The sequence below is a fragment of the Neovison vison genome, chromosome 2 (genome assembly GCF_020171115.1).
Source record: "Neovison vison isolate M4711 chromosome 2, ASM_NN_V1, whole genome shotgun sequence".
NCBI classification, from domain to species: Eukaryota; Metazoa; Chordata; class Mammalia; order Carnivora; family Mustelidae; genus Neogale; species Neogale vison.
The window spans coordinates 1202686-1222566 of NC_058092.1; the positions used below are offsets into that span (position 1 = coordinate 1202686).

The 19881-nt window shown below is 64.4% G+C and overlaps 2 protein-coding genes across 3 annotated transcripts; one reads left to right on the plus strand and one right to left on the minus strand.

The window, feature by feature from the left end:
* Positions 1-49: 49 nt before the first annotated feature.
* Positions 50-10423, plus strand: RER1 (retention in endoplasmic reticulum sorting receptor 1). 2 transcript variants are annotated; one of them, XM_044236962.1, is made up of 7 exons: positions 50-196; positions 3408-3495; positions 4583-4687; positions 6015-6114; positions 7491-7569; positions 8768-8903; positions 9489-10423. In XM_044236962.1, the coding sequence occupies exons 2-7, from the start codon at positions 3415-3417 to the stop codon at positions 9576-9578; spliced, it is 591 nt and encodes a 196-aa protein (XP_044092897.1). In that variant the 5' UTR covers positions 50-196; positions 3408-3414; the 3' UTR covers positions 9579-10423. The 2 variants fall into 2 exon arrangements, with proteins under 2 accessions (XP_044092897.1, XP_044092899.1); XM_044236964.1 differs by lacking the exon at positions 50-196 and adding an exon at positions 316-390.
* On the minus strand, positions 10372-16696 carry PEX10 (peroxisomal biogenesis factor 10). The gene is made up of 6 exons (XM_044236961.1): positions 16569-16696; positions 15941-16021; positions 15059-15465; positions 13633-13808; positions 13353-13488; positions 10372-12194 (listed from the first exon to the last, which is right to left on the minus strand). Exons 1-6 carry the CDS (start codon positions 16678-16680, stop codon positions 12126-12128), a joined length of 981 nt encoding a protein of 326 aa, XP_044092896.1. The 5' UTR covers positions 16681-16696; the 3' UTR covers positions 10372-12125.
* Positions 16697-19881: the final 3185 nt, after the last annotated feature.

A 19881-nucleotide genomic window follows, 5' to 3' on the forward strand; every position in this document is an offset into this window, starting at 1 on the left:
GGAAGCGGAAATGGTTGGAGGCTCTCGGCTCCGCCCCGACGGCCATCTTGGAGGCTCCGGAGGCGGTGCCGCACAGGACAGAGCGGAAGTGCTCGGCTGGCTCTTCCCGACCGTGCGAAGCGCCGGCGCGGCCGCCTGCCCGCGTCCTCCTTCCCGCGGCCCTCGGAGACCGCGCTCGGCCGCAGGGAGCGGCGAGGTGCCGGCGGGCGGCGGGTGTCCGGGCGGGCGGGGCGGCGGGCTAGGCCGGGCGGGCCTGGGGTCGCGGGTTCCCCCCCCAACCCCGAGGGCGCGTAGGGACCGCCCCCGCCCCCACCCGCGGGCGCGCAGGGAGGGGTCGGCTGCGCTCCTCCCCGTCGGTCCTCGAGCCCGGGGCTCGTCCGTGGGGCTCAGGTAGGGGCGCGTCGACGCGGCGAGTGGGGTCGCTCAAGGTGATCTCCGGAGACCCTGCACAGCGCGGCCGCAAAGCCCACGTCCACCGGCCAGCTTCGCGTCCGACGGTGCCCATGGCCGGCCGCCCTCGCCCCGAGCCTTCTTCGGGGCCCCGCTTCCTCGTGCCCTCAGAGGAGGGGCGGCCCGGGAGCCCCGAAGTTTCCCCGAGATCCTTCTCAGTAGGGCGGCTGGAGTCCCCGTGAGCGAGACCAGCTCCATGGCCAGGGGCGCCGTGGTCACCGGGGGCGCCGCGGCCAGGCGCGGGCGTCCAGGACGGCCACGCTCCGAGGCGGGAGGAGCCCTGGCCCGGGAAGGCGTGTGGCGTCTGGAAGGGCGTTTCAGCGGAGGGCACGCACCGGAGGCCGCCGGTGGCCCTGCCCCGCACCGCACCTGGCAGGAGCGCGGGAGGAGGAGCGAAGCGGGGTCGACCCGGATGCCTGGCCGCCGGCTCGGATGCTCTAAGTGCGGCGCTGGCCGCTGGGGGCGTGCGGACCGGGCAGGGCCCCGGCCGCGGCGCACAGTTTTGTGCAGGGTTTCGGGCGTGACCCGGTCGGTGTGTCCTGGGAATGGTGTGATGTTGCTTCGTCCCCGTGTGCCCGCGTGTGTCCGCATGGAACAGTGAAGTCCAACAGGTGACCTGCCGATTGCCCGCTGCCGGCCGGGCTTATCTAGGGGCAGCAGGTAGCCGTGGCCCAGAGGTTCAGGCGGGAGAGGCGCGCTGATAGGAGGTGGAGAAACGGTGAAAGTCAGAGACTGACTGTTGCCCGAGTCAGAACAAGGTGACGTGACTCAGGCATTGCTGGCCAGGCAGGCCTCGGGGCAGAGGCCACCTTCCAGCTGAGCAGAGGGAAGGGGCTCCCCTGTGGCCCGTGCGAGGCGGGCGGCGCGCTCCCCCCGCCAGCCTCAGGCTCAGCTGACTCCCCGGGGGGCCTTTGAGGAGGTGCTGAGGTGCTGTCACCCCGCTTCGCAGGATGGAGTGAGGGGCCGCCCCGGCCGTCCTGCTCGAAAGTGGCCGGACTGGACTCTGGAGGGAGGTTGCGCTTGCTTTACATCACTGTGACCCTCTCCTTGAGACGGGGGGAGCCGCTGCCGGTGGACGTGGAGCGTGTCAGAGGCCGCGGGACGTGTGTTTGCCGTGATCTCTGCGCGTTCCTCTGAAAGAAGCAGGCGTCCGGCCAGAGTGCGTGCGTCCAGGGCTCGCCAGGCGCGCGCTCCACGGCTTGCCCTGCCTCCGTCTGCGCGGCGGCGTTCTGCCGGTGAACGCGGGCCTGTGGGCAGGTAGGAGCTGACCTGTGCGGGTTCCCAGGTCAGGGACGCCCGCGGCTCTAGCTTTCTGCCGGCCTGTGGCCTGCACCGGGAGGCCGGCCGTCCCGGGGAATGCGTTCCGGTCCAGCCCGTCCTGAAACACAGGGTTCTCTCACCTGAGTGTGGAAGTGCACCTCCTGGGGAGCTGGGGCCCCGGGGCCGTGAGTCATCAGCTCGGTTCAGTCATCCGTTCTTCCTGCGTCTCGTGAGGGCAAAGGGCATTTCCCCGTCTCCTCCTGGACACGCCTGGCCCTCTGCCCGGCCTGCGGTGTCGGTGGAGTCAGTTACACCTGGAATGCAGACGTGACGGGACGCGGGGCGGCTGCCCAGATGGTCTCAGTTGCTCAGCTGTGGATTGAAAGTTTCCGCTGGAGGTCGAGGGTCCCGTGGGCCTGTGGACTCCATATCGGATAGAGGGTGTCCCGAGCGCTTACCATGAGGGTGTGATGCAGAAGCACGGCCCGGGCAGGTGTGGGTTCAGCTTGCGGCCCGTGGGGCCCCTCCGGCCACTATGAGCCTCGCTGCCCTGTGTGCATGGGAAGGCTCTGGATCTGGGAGCGCCGAGGGCCGGGCGAGGAGACCGCGGCCGCACGCTGTACAGCGCAGGAGCCTGGGGCACGGACGTGGAGTTGGAGTCTGCGTCTGCTTCTGGGCCCCAACCTTGCCGTGGTGCTCGTCGGGGGAGGCGCCGCCCACAGGTAGTGGGGGCCGGTGCTGAGCGTTCCTGGGCGTCTTCCGCAGCACCTCCGTCGTCTGGCTGGGCGGCAGTGTGGTCACACAGAGAGCCTGAGGTCTGGCACGGCCGCTCCTGACCTTGGCCAGTGGCTTGGACTGTTTGAGACTCGTCCTTAGTCAGATACGGGTGATTAAGCTCCCTGGGTCGTCGGGTTTCTCGTCCGCTAACTCCTCCTGCGACCCACAGCAGCTCGTTGAAATAGTCAGGAGCGCGTAGCTCAGTTCCACTTGCCACCAGCGGGGGCCCGGGCCTGGGCTCCATCCTGGGGATCGGGTGGCGTTCGTGGAGCGGAGGGCCAGGCCTCGAGGAGGCCAGGACTTGCACAGCTGGTGCCCTGGGGAGCAGCCTGGACAGAGCCCTGGGCCTGGAGAGAGGGGTTGCTGGGGGGAGCCCTAGGAATAGGCAGGAGGAGGGAGACATGGGTGCAGTGGCCTGTGGTGTGGACCAGCCCCAGGGAAAATGTGTCCACAGGACTCCATGGTCAGCGAGGGCCGCTCCTGGGGACCAGCGGGAAGTGCGCAGGCCAGGCGGCGCTCGCAGAAACACAAGTCCATCCAGTGCCGCACCATTCTGGCTCTCCGCCGGGGCATCCCCCCTCTTTCCAAGTTTTGTTTCAGCACGGGGGGGCGGGGGGTGAGGGGGACACAGGGAGAAAGAATCTGAAGCAGATTCCCCGCTGAGTGCAGAGCCCGACGTGGGGCTCCGGCTCCCCACCCTGGCGTCACGATCTCAGCCAAAATCACGAGGCAGATACCTAAGCGGCGGATCGCCGCGGGCGGCCCTCTTGCTGGTTTCTTTTTCTGGACAGCTCACGGCGAAGACACCCGGAGAGAAGTAGCGAGCACCGGGAGAGCTTGCTCGGTCGTGTTGGTGGAAATGGGGCGAGGTGACGAGAGCCCTGGACGTTTTCAGTTAAAGTCTCTTGTCTGTGTCTCAGTTACAGAATGTCCGAAGGTGACAGTGTTGGAGATTCGGTCCATGGGAAACCTTCCGTGGTGTACAGATTTTTCACAAGACTCGGACAGGTTGGTTTTCGAGGGTGCGTTGAAGACGTGACTGGCAGATGAGCGGACGAGCTGAACGGAGTGAGAAGCCGCTGACCTCGGGACGTTTCCCTGCGGGGGCGCCGGCCGCCCACTCTCCCGGCCTCCCTTTCCACGTTCCCGCGGCCGCAGACGTGCTGGCGTCTTCTGTCCTTCCCTAAAGGGCCAGACAGCGGTTTAGGCCTTGGAGGCCACCCGTGTGCTCTGACATACACTTGGGTGGTTTTTTTGTCCCCCAATAACCTTTAAAAACATGGAAACGCTTCTTAGCTCCGGGGTGGCGGTGGCCGCTGCCATGCGCTTACCGTCCTCTCTCGGGGCCACTGCCTCCGCGGGCCCTGGCCCAGCTCCGCGCTGACCTGTGGGCGTCCCCGTGGGCTGTGCGGAGGCCTGGCGCCGGCAGCGGTGCCTGAAGCCGCGTCAGACCGGAGTTCGGGCGTCCGATTGGGTCAGCAGTTGCACGTACTGACGTTTGGCTTAGAATTTAAAAAACGTGTGTTTTTAAAGTTAGAGAAGAACGTTTGGAAAACTTCGTAATTATTGAAGGCCAGGTGGCGAGTACTTTTGCTTTGGTTGAACAGTAGAAGTTTTTCGTAAAAAATTCAGAGTTGAAAAGTTAACTATAAAATTAAAATTCGCGCACGTCTGCTGATTACATGTGCTTACACGCGCACGTGCCTGTGTGGGTGAAACCAAGAATTCCTTCTGGAGACTCGGCGCTCTTTGCCCACCGCGCCTGCGCTCCACACCTGCCGGAGATGAGGCTGTGGCCGACGGAGGCTGGGGCTGCTGGGGCTGCTGGGCAGGGCCGGGGCCGGGAGGCGCGGGACCCACAGACTCAGCCCCCTGTAAGGTGCCCACGTTCTTCGTTGCTCTCGGGGTGAAGTTAGGTGACCCCATAGCGACCCCTCGGGCTGATGGTTCTGTACTCATTCTGCTTCAGGGGTGGGCCTGTGTCAGGAATTGGGGGTCCTCGTGGTTGCTGCTTTGCGTTGGTGACGTCACGTGCAAAGCCGGTGCTCAGGAAGTGCGCTGTGAGGTCCACAGCGTGTGACCCCTGTCTTTCTAGATCTATCAGTCCTGGCTAGACAAGTCCACACCGTACACCGCCGTGCGATGGCTGGTGACGCTGGGCCTCAGCTTCGTCTACATGATTCGAGTTTACCTGCTGCAGGTAGGTGTGGGCTGGGAGCCGAGCCCCTGCCATCTCCACGCGGTCCAGGTGTGGCCGTGGGTGGCACGGGGGTTTTCTCCTTGGTTTCTGGGGTAGGAGGGGTCCGGGTGGCGCAGCCTGGCTACAATCGACTTGGAGTTGACCGTGGTTGTCGTCAGCATGGCTGTTTGCGTGGGAACTCGGCCCGTCCTCCAACGGGACGAGTGACGCGGAGACCTCGGTAGAGGGCTGCAGGTGGCGTGGGGACGCGGTTGTCCTCTGAGCCATGTGTGCTCTTGCTGCGGCCGCAGGCGTGGCTCTGCGGTGGGAAGCCCCTCAGCCCCCACATCCTGTCCGCAGTTTCCAGACTTGGGAAGTTCGAAGGCAGAAGGATTTCCTCGTGTCTGTGCACAGTTTCTGGGCTTTTAGGATTGATGATGCACCGCATCCTGGGCTGACAGGTGAACTTGATGCTTTTCAATGAACCGAATCCCGGGTCCGTGATGCCCTGCTGGTGCCCCCGTCTCTTGGCGTCTTTTGAGGAGGGTTTTTGGCTCCGCCGTGGTGGTGTTTGTTGTTTGTTGTTTTTGTTTTAAAGATTTTATTTTTTTGAGAGAGAGCACACACAGGCAGGGGAGTGGGAGAGGGGGAAGCAGGCTCCCCACTGAACAGGGAGCCCGATGCGGGGCTCGATCCCAGGACTCCGAGATCATGACCTGAGCCAAAGGCAGAGGCTTAACGACTGAGCCCCCCCCGGGCGCCCCTCCATGTTTTTTTAACCTCCTCCTTGATTTCCTGATTTTTCTGGTTCTGGATTTCTCCTGGGCAAAGGCCGTTAACAGCCCTGACCAGCGTGTGTTGGTGTGAGGGGCCCACCCTGTGCGTCCGAGCTGGCGCGTCCCGACGGGTGGCTCAGATCCCGTGTACCGGTGCAGGCAGCCGTCCGTGAGGCAGGGTCTGGGCCCGGCGTCCACACCAGCGTCCTTCAGTGCCCGGTCCGCACCCACCCCGTGGGGCGGTCCGGCTCAGGCGCGTGGCTCTAAGGAAACCCTCCTGCTGCAGCTCTGGAGGGGAGCTGGCGGCTTCGGGTGCGCGGGTGGTCCCGTGGCCCTTGCAGAAGGTGGTTCTTTGCCCCGTGGCTTGTCCATTGTCGCACACAGTCCCCGGAGTTAGACGGTCATCGCGCGTGGTCACTGTGCCTCTTTGGCCTCGTTGCAGTCTCTGGACGGGGAGCAGGTCGTTCACGCTTTGACGCTGAGCTCCAGCAAGGCCACGAGTTCTGGGAACGTTGGGGCTGCTTGGGGCGGGGGCTGGGCGGCGGCTCTGACCGGGGGCTCCTCTCTTGCAGGGCTGGTACATCGTGACCTACGCCTTGGGGATCTACCACCTCAATCTTTTCATAGCCTTCCTCTCTCCCAAAGTGGACCCTTCCCTGATGGAGGACTCAGGTACGGTGGAGACCGTCTGCTCGGCTCTGTCCGGGGGGCTCGGGATTTTGTGCACTTCACAGACGGCCTCATTTTCTCTAGAAACCTTGGAAGTCTGAACTTTTGAGACTAGGTCCTCTTGGTGTTTAAAGTGCATGTAGAACGTCGGTGATGATAGACCGGGGTGTAGGTTGAGTCATTCAACTCTGTCATGTCGTGGGTGGGCGTTCCTGCCACCCTGGGTTGCTGATGAGGAAGCGGAGGTCCCTTGGGTCACCAGATTGGCCAGGGTCGCGTGGCAGAGTGCGTGGGAGCAGGGGCAGGACTGTCCTCGCGTCCTATCTATGCCCCTTGGCATAGGCCCCCTTGGGTAGGCCCCCTTCTTGGGGGCCCGGAGGGTTCTGTGGGCAGCATGCTGTGCCCAGTAGTGCCCCTGGGATTCTGAGCACACACAGTTGGGCTGAGGGTGGTGACGCTCCCTGATTTCCAGGGATGATGGGTTGAAAATTTCTTGGCTCAAGCTGTTCCTGGCCATCCCTGGGCCAGGTAGGAGGGCCATGTCCGCACCTGCCTGTCCAGCTGGGGAAGGGTAGGGGGGGTGGGGTACAGACCTGGGGACCTGGTCCCTCCTGCCAGCACGTGTCGCCACTGTGGGAACCCAGGTGCAGCTGCCTGACCGTGGATTCCTCTTTGTGACCCCAGTGCTTCCTGGGCACTCGCCGTCTTCCCCGGGCTGCTCAGATGCTAACCAGAAGCCTGTGGCTTTTCTCTGTGGAGCATTTGAGGAAAACCTGAAAGGAACCACAACTCGCATTTGTTGCCATTTGAGGGAATTAGACGAGGACTAGGACAGCTGCCCTGTGGGCCTGGGAGTCTGTGTGCAGCTGGGGAGGGCGCCTGCCTGCGGAGGGCTGGGGCCGTCTGGCTGGATCCCGGGCAGTGTGGGGGGCTCAGCCGGGGGCTCCGCATTGGGGGTACTGGGGGGGGCTCAGCCAGGGGATTCAGCGTGGGGGGAGACTGTGCCGGAGGGCGTAGCTGTCCTGAGTTGGACTCTCAGCAGGTCAAGCTTTGTGCGTCTCTCCGTTCCTTTTCCGTCAATGTTCTCGTTTTCTCCGTGTCCCTTTGTGTGCTACAGTTGACGTGTGTCTGGAAATCGGTCTGCATTTTAATTTTATGCAGTCGTTTAAAATGTGTAGTTCTTTTAAAAAAGAAATTCTATTCTGAATCTTCTGAAGCAATGAATTGATTCCTAAATCGGTTGAAGGTTTCCCATGTTCTGTTCGGTTAAATAACAAAGACGTGTGTGCGACGCGTGAGGCCCACTAGTGCAGAAGCCGGAGTGACGGGGGCAGGTGGCTGCGACGCCCGCGCTGTCTCACGGAGATTCTGCCTTTCAGATGACGGCCCCTCATTACCAACCAAACAGAATGAGGAGTTCCGGCCCTTCATTCGAAGGCTTCCAGAGTTTAAATTTTGGTGAGTTCATTCCTGAGGGTCGTTGAGAAAGACACTTGTCCTCAGTGTGGCTAATAAGACTGAGAACAGAGGGGTTTTGTTCTAGTTCGCCAGCAAAGACTTCTTCAAAAACGAGAGTTTTATGGTGTGTATTTTGAACATTCATCCAAAATGTGAGTCGCAGTGCTTGGTGGGGCGTGGAGGCAGGTCACAGGGACCTCTGTAGGCGAGCCCAGGGCCTGGTGGCTCTTTGGAACCAGCAGAAGAGAGGCTGCTTCTGGGCGGAGGGTCCTGGGTATGTCCAGACGTGGCCTCTGGAAGGACGCGCACACGGGCTCTGGCGGCCCTGCTCGGACTGGCCGGCCTGTGTGCTGCTCCTCCCACCGCCTCCCCTGCCCTCCTGCTCGGGGTGTCCGCACAGAGGCAGGGCTGGGCCCTTCTGGGGTGGACGCAGCCTTGGGGAGACCTGCTTTCACCAGCGTGCTGGGGTGGGGCTCGGATGGGACTGGCTTGTCCCCCAGGCCTCCCGGAGATGGTGACATCTGTGTGATGTTGCACAAGGACGCATGGGACAGGTGGACGGGTGATCCTGCTGTCGTGCATGAAGCTGACCCCCACCCCATGGAGGCTGTGCCCTCATCTGTCCTGTATTTGTTGGAGTCAAAAGCCGAAGGCACAAGCTGCCCCATCTTTGTGTTCTTGGTGCTGGGTGTGGGATGTGGCAGCACTCTGCAGGCCGCCCGTCGGGTGTGCAGGGCTGGAGCCAGGGCACTGCGGGCAGGGAGCTGACGGCAGACAGGCCGGCCCTGCAGGTCACTCCGAGGAAGCTGGCCTTTCGGAGCGGGAGCGCCAAGGAGTGTTTTCAGTAGAGCCGTGAGCCCAACGGGCTCGGTGCAGAGCTGAAGGGGGCTGCCCGGGGGCCCGGGGTCTCAGCAGTGCACGGTCCGGGGGTGGGGCCTGCCGGGCGCCTGGGGCTTATTCCAGGGGGCAGACGTGAGGTGCGTGTCGGCCTGAGCAGTTGCATGTTTTCACTGAACGTTTCATACTCTAATTTTGGAAGGTGACGGGGGCTTTCGAGGGACTAAGGGACTGCCGTGTTGTGGTTCCGCGTGGCGCCCCCTGTAGGAAACACCGCGCCACTGCTGCCCCAAGCAGGGATGCTGCCGTGGCCCCAGGTGGCCAGGCAGCTGGCCGCGCTGACCTCCTCCCCTGCTTTAAGGCACGCGGCGACCAAGGGCATCCTTGTGGCCATGGCCTGCACCTTCTTTGAGGCGTTCAACGTGCCGGTGTTCTGGCCCATCCTGGTGATGTACTTCATCATGCTTTTCTGCATCACCATGAAGAGGCAAATAAAGGTGAGTGCGGGCGGGGTGGGCGCTGAGAGCCCCGCTCGGGTCTTGACTGTGCATCAAGAGCATCACAGAGCATCACAGAGCCTTGGGCCACAGGGGCATGGCACGGCCCCTTGCCGCCAAGGGCCAACACAGATGTGTCCTGTGGTGCAGCTGTCCCCGCCCCCCAGACCGCTTGCTCCCTGGGGGCCCGGTGGGAGAGGCCCTCGGGTCTGCCATGCTGGCCTCATTGGCACGTCGTCCTGGGGGCTCAGAGCCCAGGGCCCACCCGCCAGCGAGTGTTACGCCGACATCACTCTCAAATGGCTCCCAGGGCGGCTTTATCCCCACGCCTCTGGGGGTGTCGTAGGGGTCCCAGCCCCCCTGGCCTGGCCCCTCCTGCATGCATGGGGTCATGACCCCTTTCCCAGACCCTTGGAATTTCCAGTGAGCTCGGGAGGGTTTTGCTGTGTCACCGGTGGGGAGGGGACTAGAAGCTGGTTGGCTCCCTGGTTTCCTTGCCCTGTGCGTGGAGAGGGTCAGGATTCAGATTTGGAGGAAACGTAGTTCATGGTGAGGCCGCTCTGAAGTGAGTGTCTCTGTCCCCAGCACATGATCAAGTACCGGTACATCCCGTTCACGCACGGCAAGAGGACGTACAAGGGGAAGGACGACGCGGGCAAGACGTTCGCGAGCTAGATGCCCGGCCGGACCGCCGGGGCCCGAGGACGGTTCTGAGCCATTGTAACAATGCCTTCTTCCTGCACATAAAGTAGTTGGTTTCGAGGGAGTCGAATTTTCTTTTTAAAAAGGAGCTTCAATTATTTGTAACTGAAATATCAGGTTCTTGAAGAAACTGACATTTAAACCAAATTGCATTGATTTATTTTTCAGTGACATTCAAGTGTTCAGATGGACAGAATTCTAGTCAACCGCTGGCTGGGCGGACAGTCAGGTGGGGGCGTGGGGAGGGGCGGGCGGCCTGGAGCAGACCTGCGCAGCAGCTGCGGGTTGTGCCCAGCTGCCCCCAGCCCGGATGCCCTTGGCCCCGTGACCCAGCTGGAGGAGGACGCGAACCTGATTCCTGCGTGTTGGAAGAACATTGGAAAGGTGATTTCCAGTAACTCGGGGGTTCTAATGCCAGTTTCCCAGTTTCATCTCTGGTACCAGAGATGGTTCACGTTGGTCTCTATCATTAATGACTCAAAACTTTATTCTTAATTACCATGATTGCTTTTGAGGGCCTGGAATTATAAATATATATATTCTATTTTAATTGTTTGGAATTATTTTGACACATTTCTTTGATACCTGAAGAGTTGTTTTTGATTAATTTGAAGTTGTTCTCACGCAGTGGCCCCTTTACAGAAACGCTGGCAAGGGTAGACCCGTTGTGGGTTTTAACACACGGCTTCTCACTTTCTACGGGAAAACAGAACTCTGACCCGCATGTCAACTTTTTTGATGTGATAAAAACAAATACTCGTAAACATTTTACTAAGTGACTTTTTAATTCCAACTTTATTAAAGACAGTGTCCCCTTTCTTGTGGAGTCTTTATCTGAAACACAACAGCTTGCCGCCCGTGAGCAGGCGCTGCGCTGGGCCAGTCCCTGGGGCCCAGCGGCGAGGGGCAGGCCGTGGGCCGCCTCCTGGTCCCAGGCGCTGCGGACTCGGAGCTCTGCCCGGTTTCCCGTCCGTCTCGGGGTTGTAGGCACTGAATGCGTTACTGTCTGGTTTTTTGGGGCCAATTTTTACCTGAGATCGAGCTCCCCTCGCTTCTAGGAGGCCATATGAAAACCTTTTACGTACCTGATCGCGTATTTTAATCTTGGCATTTAAATGATGTCCTGAACCGGTGCCTTTGATACAACACCGTGGTACCTGAATGTTGGGACGCTGGACGCTTGTTTTTCATACCGTTTTCCTGCTACATGCTCAGGCCTAAGTGATAGGAAATTGTCTGCGCTTGGTCAGGCGTCCGTGAAGGCCCTCAGGAAGTGTGGAGCCTCCCTCCTGAGGCCCCTACTCAGTCTGGCCTGTGGTCACGGGGGCCTGTCTCAGGTGGCCAGCCTGCAGTAGCCGAGGAGTGTGGAGCGATGCATCCCTGGGTGCCCGTGTCCACTCAGATCCTGGAGTGGTCTGCACAGGCCTCTGCTGGAAGCCTGGGCCACAGCCTCGCACAGGGCATGGGACATCCTGACCGCAGGTTCTCGTCCTTTACGAAATGGGACCTTCCGTTCACCCTCATGACATTCTTAGCAGACCCACGCTTCTGTGGAACTCGTTTCTTACGGAAGCTCATGGCAAAGTACAGTCTCTGGCACAAGTTAAATACTTTAAAAGACCTGAAGATCACAAAACGGTGGCAGGAAGTAGGCTGGACATGGCGGTGACCTGGCGTGAACAGCCAGCCTGCCCAGGCTCAGGGAGAGCTCAGCTCTGAGAGGCAGCTGTGGGCTAGGCGTGAAGAAGGTGGAGAACCTCCCTTGCAGGCTGGCTGTGCACCCCGAGCCCTGGGCAGGCAGATCTCGGCCGAGATGCGGACTTCCGTCCTCCAGAACGGCAGACAAACCTGACCGTGTATGAAAAGGCACGAGCCAGGTGCTGCAGGTGGACACCTGACTCCTGGGGTCTTTCCGCGCCTGTGAGCGGACGTGCCCGAGCCACCAAGCGGCCTGCCCCTGCCGACGAGGGCAAGGTTTCCAGGTCAGCGGGGCTGGAGGACTGACCAGTGGGTAAGCCCCGTTGTCTGCTGTTCCCACAACTGCCCCTTTGGGCCAAACCCCAACCGTCCGCTGTGCGCCCGATACAGACTCCTCTTCTCATCACATGAACGGCTGGTCCCACTTCTGGGACTAACGTTCCACTGTGTGGTTTGGGGACGGGATGGAAACAACCTTGTCCAACAATCCAGCTCCTGAAGAAGTGACCCAGATGTACCGTGGGGGTGGGGGCGGGGGAGCGGACCCCCTGGCGGGCTCTGCCCCAGCGGCTGCTCGCCACCTGCACCGCGGGCTCGGGGCGACGGAGCGGCGATGTGCCAGCCCACACTCGGCACAGGGACCGCAGACCTGCCACCCTGCAGGCAGGTCCAGCTTCTGTCCCCTTGCTGCTCGTGTAGTTTCTCACGTGACATGAAAGAAAATCAGAGTTAGGAGATTCCTGTGCAAGTAAAAGTGACCTTGAGAGTTGACGGGGTTTCTCTCCTGATGCTGATTCCCCGGTGCCTCTGCCCTCCGCTGGGCTAGCGGTAGTGCCGCAGGTAGACGAGCTTCTGAGGGGGGAACTTCTCCCTGCAGAGGGGGCACTCCGCCTGCAGGGGAGGAGGAGGGTCAGGGACCCTGTGGCCAGCGCGGCCCCCAGCACGGGCCCCCCCACCGGCACCTGCAGTAACGGAGGGGCACACATCTCTCTCCACTTCAAATGAAAACCCATTTCAAAAAAGCATTTTTTTCAGAAGCCACAAACCTGAAGGGAGGGCCTTAACCCGGGGGTAGTGGGGTGTGGAGCTGGGAGCAGAGGCCAAGCCAGGGAGGCGGCCGTCTGTCCACTCGGCTGCTACAGAGTGTCGTGCTGACAGGAGTGTGTGGGGTCCTGTCTGGCTCCGTCGCAGGGGCCCCGCTCCTAAGGACAGGCTGGATTCCCTCTTGTCCCCAGGAAGGTCCATTCATCTCCCACTAGGCGTTCCTGCCTGGGGCCACCTGCTTATGGGAGCCGGCGCCTGTGTTCTTGGGGGGATTCCCTCAAAATGGGGAGCAGGAGCCCCAAAGTGGAGGCGGAGTGGGACACTCCAGGGGACCCACGTGGTGCTGTTTCTAAGTGACGGCGGCCAGGCTGAGGCCGTGGCCCCTGTGAACCCCAGACACGGGCTCTGAGGAACGCCCCTTGGCCAAATGCCGGAGGTGAAGGTCCTCAGGTGAGAACAGGAGGTTTCGACTGAGGAGCACATCCCACCCCTCGTCTACCCACCTCACCTGTGCGGCCCTCCCGACCCTCAGCCCTGAGAACGCTGGATCTGGGCTGGGCCTGGGCGGCAGGGCTGCTGGGGGCCCAGAAACCCCACCCCGCACGGGCGTCGGCGCAGCTGGAAGAGACAGTGTGGCGGCCCTTGCTCTGGCCACGGGCACGACCCTGAACGGAGCTCCCACCCACGCAGGCCGTCCCGGCGGGGCATCCGCCCGGCTAGAGAAGGTCCTGCTCCTGCAGGTCGGCAGGGCTTCTGAGTGGCGGCGGGGCTGGGGCGACTCCAGGAGTGGAACCGCATGGCCCGGCTGCTGTCCCCACCTCCCAGCAATGCCTCTGGACGCGCCACTGGAACCCCCTGACTGCAGGCACGTCCCGTATGCGGTCCATCCTAAGACAAACCTGGGACAGGCTTCCTGATTCCTGGACAGCCGCCTGGGCCGGCCCGCACACCCGCCCGTGAGGCCGGCGCTCCGGGACCGCCGCTGCTGACCCCGGGCACACCCACCTTGGCGTGGCACCACTGGGTGATGCACTCCCAGCAGAAGAGGTGGCCGCAGGGTGTGGCTGTGGGGTGTTTGCGCTCCTCCAGGCACAGTGTACACGTGGAGTTTCTGGAAACGGCTTTCTCGTCCGCGTGGCTCCTGGCGGCGGGGCAAGGAGACACAAGATCTCACCACGACGTCCCTGCCATGCCGGTGCACATGTGCTGTGCACAAGGCTGCTCAGCCCCTGCCGCTGCCCCCGCCCCCACCCCCGCAGGGCTGCCTTGCCCCCTCCCCCCACACCTGCGGAGAGACAGGCCACGGTGCAGCTTCCACTCCCGCCGGGCACGCTGCCTCTGCCGGAAGCCATACAGCTGCAGGCCCACGGACAGGGCCAAGTGCAGCAGGGAGAGGAGTCCTAGCAGCCTGTAGCTTTCTCGAGCCCTCGGGTCCTCTGTAGCCGGAGAGCGCACGCGAAGCTGTCGGGGAACCCAAGGGACAGTCACATGATCAGTTGGCACAACCCCCTGGCGGTAGAGTGTCCCATCGAACGAGGCCAAAACCTGCCCTCCTGGCACAAGGGGGCACAGAGCGCGATCACGGGGTCTCTCTGCTGAGTGAGGGGGGCAGGAGCACCTCGCCAGGTCTGAGCGCAGGCGGGGGCCGCTGCTGGACAGCTCAGGCCCTCCCTCTGGAGGAGACAGCGAGTGCCGAGCGACGGTGAGGAAGACAGCCACAGGGCTCCAAGGCTGCAGTCCAGTCCCTACGGCTGCAGGCGATGATCTAGGGGTGGGGGGGCGTGCATCGGGGGACTCACAGCTCAGAGGAAAGTGCCAGCAGGGAGTCCTGAGCACGGCAGCCCAGGGACAGGAGGAAAAGCCGCACAGGCACGGCTGCTAACCTGCTTCTCCGTCACATGAACAGAGCAGCTCCTGGAGGACACCTGGCTCCCCTAGTGACGGGAGACCGTCGGTGGGAGACCGTCGGTGTGACACCGCGGCTAGTGACATGCCCAACATCGGACCACACCCCCGAAGGGAAAGTCCACTTCTGGTCTCCCTCCCGTTAGCTGGAGCCCCCCAGCCAGGCAGGCCCCACGTGTCCGTGCAGAGAAGACCCCAGGAGCGCAAAACCCTCTCTGCCTGGGTCGAGGCCGTGCGTCTGGCCCCTCTGCTGCGGCGGCTCGGCATACACCCTAGCTAGTGCTGGGGCGGCGAGCTGGCGGCTCTCGTGAGTGCGCACACGGAGAGCTGAGGCGGGACCGGAGAGGCAGGTGCTCCGGACGGTGCTGCCAAGTGAAGCGAGAAAGGGGGTGACCCTCGTGATCAGGGTCCCGAGCTGAGACTTCCCATGTGAATCTGGAAGCAAAGGCACCAGGACAGAAACAGGATGAAAGGTGGGACTCCTTGGCAAGCTCAGTCCAGGAAACGTCCTGGTGGTGACACGAGGCACCGCGACACCTGAGCCTCCGGCAGGGCAGCTGTGCAGGAGGGGGCGTGGGCCTGGGGGCCTGGAGCCCGGGGCCGGCGTCTTCCAAGTGCCGGCGGCAGGAGGCAGACGAGCCTTTCCCTCAGGGTTGACTCTCCAGGGTCCGCCAGCAAACACGATGCAGTAAAACCGTGTTTTTCAGGAGAGGATCCCGGCTCCAGCCCTGTGACCATGCCCGCCGCTGGAAGCTGAACACACAGCAGCCAGAGGCGAGCAAGTCCCAACAGCACCAGTGACTTACGTAAGTGACTCCTGTGAGCCTCTTGGCCAGGTGGTAGAAGGCCCCGTGGATGTAGAACCAGGCCACGTGGAGCCGCTGGAGGCAGCCAAGGCCCTGCCTGAGCACCACCACCGCGCGCAGGAGCATCCTCTTCTGCGGCTCCGCCAGGGTGGCCGTGTGCCGGCGCACCCAGTGCCCGGCTCCCGACCGGCCACGCCCGCCCAGAGCCAGGCTGCCCTGCGAGGGCCTGGGGCTGTCGGCCTCCGCCTGCAGCTCGAGCTCCAGGTGCAGCAGGGCCTTGTCCAGCAGGTAGGGCAGGACGGTGTGCAGCACCACCAGCAGGCCACGGCGCAGCCTGGAGGGCACTCTGCTCCGGGACCGGTCCACCTGGATGACGCCAACATACTCCTCCCCGAGGGTCTGGTAGCCTGCCGGGTGACGGTGTGGGGGTGACCCACCTAAGCAACTGACGCAGGGGCCTGCCATCCTTTTCTTTCTCCCTGTACTGCATTTTGCTGTCAGGTGCCCGCATTTTCTGAAGGATGACGCTCCACTGGGGCCCTGAGACCGGGCTTAGTGCCAGGACCCCGTCGAGCCACAGAACCCAGCTACAGAGAAACTGTCCCACGGGCACCCTGGGCAAAGTCGAGGGCAAAGATCCCCAGGAACACGAAAAGGAACAGAGAAAGGCTCAGAAGTGACACCCTGGAAGTTTCGGAGGCTCCAGTTGGGGCTCAGGCCTGGCCTCTCCTCCAGGGGAGGGCCCCAGGGTCCCCTCCTTCCGGAGACTGCATCTGGGCCAGTCCAGGACACCGGGAAGCAGCTCCAGGAGCTTCTCACTCTGCGGGCAGCACTGGCACCCCACCTCCGGGCCCCTGGTCTCCGGGGGGGCCCCGGGGCTACCTGCAAACGTGGTGAGGCCAAAGTAGGCGACGTCGGACAGCAGCTCCACCTCCCTCCTGCACTCCAGCCACCTCTTCGCACCTGAGAGGGAGGGCGCCGGGCGGGCGGTTAGGGTCCAATCCCTGCGCGGCTCCTCGGGCGCCAAGGTCCAGCCGCCGCTCCACAGGCTGAGACCGTCCCACAGCGCAGTCTGCCCCCCGCGCGGGCGTCCGCGCTGCTCGCCATCCCCGCCGGGCCGGGTCTCCGGAGGGCCTCCACCCCCACCCCCACCCCGCAGCCCCGGCCACCGTCCCGGCCCCAGACCGGCCACAAGCGCAGGGCGGGGGGCGGCGACCCGGAGCCCCAGCGAGGCGGCTGCGGCCCGGGGCGACCTCAGACGAGCTAAACGCGCCCACGGACCCCCAAGTTCCGCCGCGACACGGGGCGCACCGCCGGAGCCCGCCCCGGGAACGTCCGGAACTGACCGGGCGGCGTCTGCGAAGCGCCGAGAGCGGCACAGAGAGGCCGGAGCGCGACGCGGCGTAGCCACAAGCCGCTTCTCCCGCCGCTGTGGGCCCCCAGCCCCGCGGCCCCCGCCCGCCGGACGCGCGCTGGGGTCCCCTCCCTCCCGCCGCAGGCCCGGGCTCACCCGCCAAGCTGTGCAGGGCGCCGCCCGCCGCGCCCCGGAGCCCGCCGCGGTAGTAGTCGTCTTTCTGCGCCGCGCGAACGACCTGCGCGGGGCCGGCGGCGGCGGGGGCCATGTCCGCGACGCGCGGGGACCTGGGAGCCACCTGGCCACGCCCACGCGGGCTCAGCCTGATGACGCCAGAGTGCGGCGCCGGCCTTGCGCGACCTAGCGCGGGAGCGGAACCGACGGGCTGCGTGCGGGGCGGAGCCGTCCGGCGCCGGGGGCGACGTGAACGCGGGCAGGGGCCGGGGGCGGGGCCGCGAGGGGGCGTGGCGACGTGAACGCGGGCGGGAATCGGGGCTGGGGGCGGAGCCATGAGGGTGGAAGGCGACGTGGGAGCGGGCACGGGCGGGGGGCGGGAGCGCGAGGCGTGGAGGGGCGGTCCGAACTCAGGCGGGGGCGGGGGGCGGGGGGCGGAGCCGTGCGGCGCTGGAGGCGACGGGAACGAGGGCAGGGCCCGAGGCCGGGGGCGGAGTCCGGGGGAGAGAACCAATGAGGGCTGGGGGCGTGGACGGAGCGGGGCCTCGGGGGCGGGGCGGGGGCGGGGCCGGGAGTCGGGGGTGTGGCGAGGGCGGGGCCTGGTTCTGGCGCGTGGGCGCCTGGCCGGGTCCCGGCTCCGAGGGTCGCTGCGTGGGGAGCGAGCAGGACTCGGGGGTCCACGGTGACAATGACCGGCCGGGCGCCGCCCCTCCTCCAGCGGGCCGCCGGGCGCTGGGCTCCGCGAGGGTCCCGCCGCCCGGAGGGCGAGCGCTGGGTCAGCCCGAGGGCCAGCCGCAGGCCGCGGCGGCACTGGAGCCGGGGGCGGGGGGCGGGCGGGGGGCGGAGGGGCGGGGCCGCACCTGTGCGGCGGCCGAGGGAGGCCAGGGCGCGCCCCAGGCCCACCTGCGTGGCGTCAGGCCCGGCCGCGGAGGGGAAGCCCCGCGCACTTTCGGCTCCGCAGGGCTGGGGAGCCGCCGAGGCCGCACCGACCTTGCCCGAGGCGGCGGGGGGGGCGCACGGAGGGCGGGCCAGGCCGCAGGCTAGGCCCCACGGGCTGCCCTCTTCTGCGGGCACGCGGCGCGCGGAGAAGCCGCCAGGCTGCGGCCGGGCTGGGGAGACCGGCCCGGAGCTCACGGGCGGCCCGCGGGCTGTGGGCTCCTCCGAGAGGGAAGGCGCGGCTGGGCTGTTCCTACAGTCCCTCCTGCCACTGGAGACCCCGTGCCCTTCTGGAGCCGAGCCCCTGCCCCTGTTTCCTGGAGACCGAGGCTGCCTGAGGCTTTAGTGGGCAGTGCAGGGTAGACCCCTCGGCTGGGGGCGGCCGGTGGAAGACCCCGAGTCCTTCACAAGTCTCTGCCCAGCTGCGTCCACCAGCCTGAAACGCTCGGCGTCCTGGTCCCAAAGAAGCCCTGGCCGGTGGGTTTGCACAGACAGCCCCGCCCACCGGCACCCGGCTGCGGTGGAGCTTTCCTGCCCTCACTGGCCTGTCCCACCCGCCCGCGGGCACTGCTCAGGACGGTGCCTTCCGGGCAGCTCCCCCCTGCGGCCTCCCGCCTGGGCAGGGCAAGGCCAAGAACCATGCGACCAAACCAAGTGTGTTGTTCTGGGACCTGGGTCCCCACAGGGTTCAGACTCAAGTTCCCAACCCGGGGGGCTGCCCCGGGGGCCCTAAGAGGACTTGGGATTGGAGTCAGAAGGCAGAGCGGCCGGCAGGTGGTGCCGTCAGCCCATCTGCTCCGCCAGGTCAGTGGGCAGACCTTCCCGGGTTCAGGGAGTGAGTTTCACCCTAGAATGAACCTGGATCAGAATTCAAAGCGGTGGCAGAGTGACTCTGACCTCCTCCCTCAGGAAGGCACAGAGCTGTGTGGACCCGCGAGGGGCTGAGGTGGCCGATGGGAGTCCAGCCCTGGTGTGGGGCTGCTGTCTGTGGGCTGGGCATTCCGTAGGGGTTGCTCCATTTTTAAACGGAGTGTCCCGTGGACGCCGAGCCATTAGCTGTGCTGACCTCTGACTCCGTGCCAGCCAGTCTGACCCTACCAGCTGCGACCTCCACAGGCCTCGGTCACTTACAGGGAGCTCTCACACACACACAGGCTGCCTTAAGCCCCGGACCTCTGTTTTCCGCGCTGTGAAATGGGAACACTGATAGAATTAGCTGGTGTTTATTAGGGGCCCATGACGGCAGCGCTCGGGTCACCTGGGTCCCGGCCACGCGTGGAGCAGGAGTCTAACTCCCAGCATGTAGTGTCCCCCGTGCCTCCTCCTGGATGTCTGCTCCGGCCCCTCTCGGGAGCCCCGCTGCATACCTCAACCTCGGTCCCCACCTCATCTCCCACCTCCACCCAGCGCCACCCAGCAGGCTAGGGGGCCGCCCAGTGGTCCGCTGGGCAGCTTGTCTGTCCCTCTGCTTCGCCAGGGAGGCCGGCTCCACCTGGCATAGCCTTCCTGCTTGGGTGGCCGTTGTGTCGCCAAGCCCGGCACACACAGGTGCTGAGGAAGACAGTGCCGGCAGGAGAGAAGGAAAAACGGTGTGGGTCAGCTCATTGCCCCCGTTCTTACCAAGCCAGGCTCGGCATGACTCCCTCCGCTGTCACCAGGGTTCAGGAGCTTCAGGTCAAATGCCAGGTGGGGTGCGTCCCTGTCCTGGACTGGGAGTGGGGGTTCCCAGACAGAGATGTCAATCCAGGCGGACACAGGGTGATGGAGAAGGCTGTGTGTGTGTCCCTGATGGGGCAGGAGCCCTGCGGGTGCTGAGCAAAGGAGGGCACTGCTGCCTTGTGGGGAGCAGCTTCTGGACAAACACCGAGGACAGGCTCCTCCGCCCCGTGACTGCCCGGAGGGCTTGGCGGCCCAGGAACGCACCTCACTCCACCGGCTGGCAAGAACATCCAGTGGCCGCGAGTGGGCAAGGGGTGGGGGCAGCCTGTGGAGGGGAGGGCAGCACCCCAGAACAGAGCCAGGGCTACACAACCCTGGACTCCTGCCGGCCCCTGAACAGAGGCCTTCTCAGCTGAGGGGTGGAGGTCCCATAGCACTGCCCCGTTGGGGGGCTTGTCAGGTGGGGTCAGGACGAGGGGCCAGAGAACCGAGCCTGGGCCTGGAGCTCGGCCTTGTCTGGGAGGTGATGTCCGTGATTCAGGGCGCCAGAGGGTGGCTGGGGACCAGTGTGTTCTCGTGCTGGTCAGGGATGGCATTTTCCCGGCAGAACAGCATGTCTGGCAGGAGCAGAGCCAGCCTGGCGCTGTGGGGCTCGGGGCCGTGGTCAGGGTTCCACCAGAGCCAGGACAGGAAGCCGAAC

Coding starts and splice junctions, on each gene's coding strand:
- RER1 (XM_044236962.1), top strand. CDS start 3,415: ATGTCCGAAGGTGACAGTGTTGGAGATTCGGTCCATGGGAAACCTTCC. Junction 7,570..8,767: donor CTTCCAGAGTTTAAATTTTG/GTGAGTTCATTC, acceptor CCCTGCTTTAAG/GCACGCGGCGACCAAGGGCA. Junction 8,904..9,488: donor CCATGAAGAGGCAAATAAAG/GTGAGTGCGGGC, acceptor CTCTGTCCCCAG/CACATGATCAAGTACCGGTA.
- PEX10 (XM_044236961.1), bottom strand. CDS start 16,680: ATGGCCCCCGCCGCCGCCGGCCCCGCGCAGGTCGTTCGCGCGGCGCAG. Junction 13,809..15,058: donor GGCTCACAGGAGTCACTTAC/GTAAGTCACTGG, acceptor GTTCCCCGACAG/CTTCGCGTGCGCTCTCCGGC. Junction 13,489..13,632: donor CGTGGCCTGTCTCTCCGCAG/GTGTGGGGGGAG, acceptor CCCCGCCGCCAG/GAGCCACGCGGACGAGAAAG.